Here is a 4,097-nt window from a genome sequence, read left to right as displayed (position 1 = left end):
AGGGAGATTAGACAGACGCTCCGTCCCACCAGCGGAGAAGGTGCCATGGCCTTACCTTTCGTGATTGTCGCCCTGCATGTCGAAGGACTGGTTGAGGAACTCCTCCAGGTCGAATCCAAGCCCGTAGCCAGCACCGCTTCCCTTCGGAGTCACGGAGAAACCTGGGGGCAGCAGGTCTTTCACCTGTTAGACAGAGGAGAGCAGCCGGTGGTCAGCGAGGGGGGAGGAGGGAGAGAGGGTCAGAGAGAGAGCACGCGCCCCCCAGGTTAGCGCCAGTGGGTGGGCAGCCTCAAACACGGCCGGTGGGGGGGCCCGTCTGACCCCGATGTTACGGGCAGTGCCAGGACGAACACCGAGCCTGTGCCTAAGCCGGATGTACCAGCCTCACAGGGTGGGGGGTAACGGGAACAGGCCGACAGGAGGAAAACACAATTCTCAGGAACATGGGAGGGGAGAGCCGCAGCACCAAGTCTGGATGGATCGAGGGACACACACAGTGTATCGTTGTTACGCAGAGAAACACAACTGGGCTACAAACTGTCTCTCTAGCCCTCTATCTACAACACCCCCCCCACTCCCCGTCACCCCCTCCCTATCTCTGTATCCCCCTCCAGCCCCCTCCCTATCTCTGTCACCCCCTCCAGCCCCCTACACCCCCTCCCTGTCTCTGTCACCCCCTACCCCCCCTCCCTATCTCTGTCACTCCCTCCCTATCTCTGTCACCCCCCTCCCTGTCTCTGTAACCCCCTCCAGTCCCCTACACCCTTCCTGCGTATATTGAGGGGGATAATGTTTCTTTACGAGCGTTCCCCTGAGACAAGGCGTCATTTCACCTCCCCCCTGCACCGCCCCAGGAACATCACCCTCTCCTTCCACCACGCTCCGAAATCTCTGCGCACCTCTGATTCCCACTGACCCCCTGAAGGTTCCAGGCCTGCAATGCCTCCTGGTAACCCCTGAGCACCCACACCCCCCATCTCCCCCTCTCCCAGCAGAGCACAAGAGCCACTGTGGAGCGTACCTGTGATTTGGAGAGTTGCTGGGTGACAGTGTTGATGTCGGGAGACTCGGTGTTGGAGGCGTTAGTGGGAGGGAGGGCGAGGTGCGGCTGTGGGCCTGGGCAAGGGGCCTGCTGCTCCTCCTGAGGGTAATGGGCCGGAGGCTGCGGGGAAACCTCGCGCAGACCCAGCTCCCCGAACCCGGCCGCATGCGGCAGCTCACCCCCTTGGCCCCAGGGAACCTCACACAGCCCCGGGGGGTACAGGAGGGTCGGGGGTCGCTGCTGCCCGCTCCCCCAGGCCTGGCCAGGGCCGGGGAAGGCTGGGCCCGCCTCCAGGCCCACGCCGGGGCCGTCGGGCGCCCCCCCACCGGGCTGGAGGACGGTGGCCTGCTCGAAGCCCAGGCTGGGCCTGAATCCCAGGCCTGGGGCGGCGCCAAAGGCCAGGGAGGGGGCGGGGCCCGGGGCTAGGCCGGGATCGAGGCCTGGGCCAGCTCCGAAGCCCACGTTAGGCCCGAGGCTCGGAGCAGGGCCAAAGCCCACACTAGGCCTGAGGCCCACACTGGGGCCAAGCTCAGGGGTAGGCCCGAGAGCCACGCCAGGCCTGAGCTCAGCAGCAGGCCCGAGAGCCACGCCAGGCCTGAGCTCTGGGGTAGGCCCAAGGCCCATGCCAGGCCTGAGCTCTGGGGTAGGCCCGAGGCCCACGCCAGGCCTGAGCTCTGGGGTAGGCCCGAGACCCACGCCAGGCCTGAGCTCTGGGGTAGGCCCGAGACCCATGCTAGGCCTGAGCTCTGGGGTAGGCCCGAGACCCACGCCAGGTCGGAGTTCTGGAGCAGGCCCAAGACCCACGCCAGGCCTGAGGCTTGGGTTTGGGCCGAGACCCGGCGTAGGCCCCAGGCCCGCTGCTGGCTTGGCGCCTGCTGCCGGACCGTCCAGGCCCCCATTGAGGGCCGGGGCGGCCCCATCGCCGGCCTCGGGCCTCTGCCTGCCCTCGGTCATCCTCATCCAGCGTTGCAGCAGGCTCTTGTCGCCCTGACTGAGCACCACGCCCCCGAGCACGTCGCCCTCCTTCAGCTCCTTGCGTTCCCGCTCCCGCTGCTTGCGCTCCCGCTGCTTGGCCCGCTCCTGGCGCCTGCGCCTCTTCTCCTCCCGCTCCCGCTGCCGCTCCTGGGCCGTCACCGACCTGCGGGCCTCTGGATGCTCCAGCCCACAGCCGGCTGTCTCTGTCGGGAGAGAACAAACGCAGAGGCGGCGCCCCGTCAGCAAAATGGCTGAATGTTTCCTGCTTCTCGGCTGGGCGGGGAGCGTTTCGGCAATAGCGATCTTAACGTGGCGAGCCGGCAACGAACCACCACGGGTTACTACAGCCAGGCAGCAAAAGGGGGAGACCGTCTCAGGACGTGAACCCGGGCGATTTTCGGCCCCTTTCGAGCAGATCTATCTCGGCGTGGGCAGCGCCAGTCCCTCCCATGTCCCTGACGTCTGCCAAACCGTCAGGTTAATTGCATTAAGAGGTGAGGAAGTTAATTTTGGAACAATTACAGAGAGAGTTGGGGGGAGACACGTTATTCTAATTTACTAAGTTTCTGTCAGTTTCCATTTGACTGTTTATTTGTGTTTAATTTCGATTTAGGGACTGGGTCGTTCTTATAATTTTGAACTTCCTGTTTTCATAAAACAGTTGAGGAGTCTTTAGTACCTAACCCTGTGCTGTCCCTGGGAGTGTTTGATGGGGGGACAGTGTAGAGGGAGCTTTACTCTGTATCTAACCCTGTTGTATACTCGCCCTGGGAGTGTTTGATGCGAGCACGCATTACTCGCGTAGAGTTTGCTTTGATCTGTGTGTAAGCCCGCGCCGTTACTCTCCTGGAAGAGGTGGCGTGGAGGGAGCTTTACTCTCAGGCTAAGAACGGGTAGGAACTGCAGGAAAAGCTGACGGGTCTGTGGAGCGAGGATTGTGGCTGACACGGTCTCGAACACAACCCGAGGGGTGCGGAGGAAGGAACGTGGGTGTGGTGTGGGCTGAGGTGAGGGGAGAGGAGAGCGGGCGGGAGAGACTCATCGACTAAGTTACGGTGGAACAAAACCCTGAAGAGAGAGGTGGGACTTGTTTGAGGAGGTCCCAAGCATTGGCCTCGGGAGGGGACGTGTGGTGTTGTGTTGCGGGGGGGGGTGGTTAATTTTGCCTCCTCTCTGCCTGGCCCACACTTACGGTCCCCAGCTGCCCTCGGGCAGTTGCGAGGCGAACACTTGGGGCTGGAGTCACGTGTAGGCTATACCCAGCGAGGACGGCCTGTGTGAAGCGATGACGGCGAGCGCGCGGTGATTTATTTTTATCTGTTTTTTGTTTGTTAGCGGGCTGAACCGGTTTCCGAAACCGGGAGTGTGTCGGATTGTTGGAAGCGCGTGAGGTGATCCTCAGTGCGAGTGCTGTTTACAGAGCTACGGGTGACGGGGTGGGGGGGGTTGCAGACAAACTGGAACGCGATGTAGCTCGGATTGCAACAAGTAGTAGACGGGCATGAGCTGGATGCGTCACATGCACGCCCGCCCACTGCCGGCCTTCGCTTGGTACGGTCTGCCCGCGCCACTCGCGAACAAAACTTTTCACTCTATTGCGGCACATGCGACCATAAAAACCAATCAAAATGGTTCAGCGCGGGGAAGAGGGCTGGGGCTTGCGAGTGGCCGGGCGGACACTTTCCCGTACAGTTTGAACCTGCCACCCCGGCAAAGCGGGGGAAGGAAAGGGAGGGGGGCCGCTGGAGGAGGATTAGCTCGGTAGATCCCGCAATCATGACCCAGTGGATCGCTTTCCCTCCGTCCCTGAGCCCTACTTTGCTTCCTCCTTGCTGTCTACGTTGAGCGCGTGAAGGGGAACGGGGGGTTTACAAGGGGGTTCGTGTTTCTTTAATTTTTATAAATGGATAACGCCATATAAATGGCTGCATTTAGAGAGTCACATGAGATACAGGAGCAGAGTGAGGCCCTTCGGCCTGTCGAGGTGGCTCCAGCTCCAGTGAAGCGGCGGCTCACGTTGAGGACCAGAGACCGTGGTGAGGGTTGTGTGTGTGTGTGAAGGGGGGGGGGGGGGGGGGAG

The 4,097-nt window shown here is 61.9% G+C and overlaps 1 protein-coding gene across 1 annotated transcript in view; it reads right to left on the bottom strand.

The window, feature by feature from the left end:
• mapk7 (mitogen-activated protein kinase 7) overlaps nt 1-4,097 on the bottom strand; it is an 8,542-nt gene that overhangs the window by 1,072 nt on the left and 3,373 nt on the right. The window contains 2 exon segments of the mRNA XM_048620926.1: nt 56-183; nt 1,022-2,220. Coding sequence (XP_048476883.1) covers nt 56-183; nt 1,022-2,220 — 1,327 coding nt within the window.

This window comes from Rhincodon typus, chromosome 49 (assembly GCF_021869965.1).
Source record: "Rhincodon typus isolate 14 chromosome 49, sRhiTyp1.1, whole genome shotgun sequence".
NCBI classification, from domain to species: domain Eukaryota; kingdom Metazoa; phylum Chordata; class Chondrichthyes; order Orectolobiformes; family Rhincodontidae; genus Rhincodon; species Rhincodon typus.
Note: the sequence above shows the minus strand (reverse complement) of the source record. Positions and strands in the feature narration are given on the sequence as shown.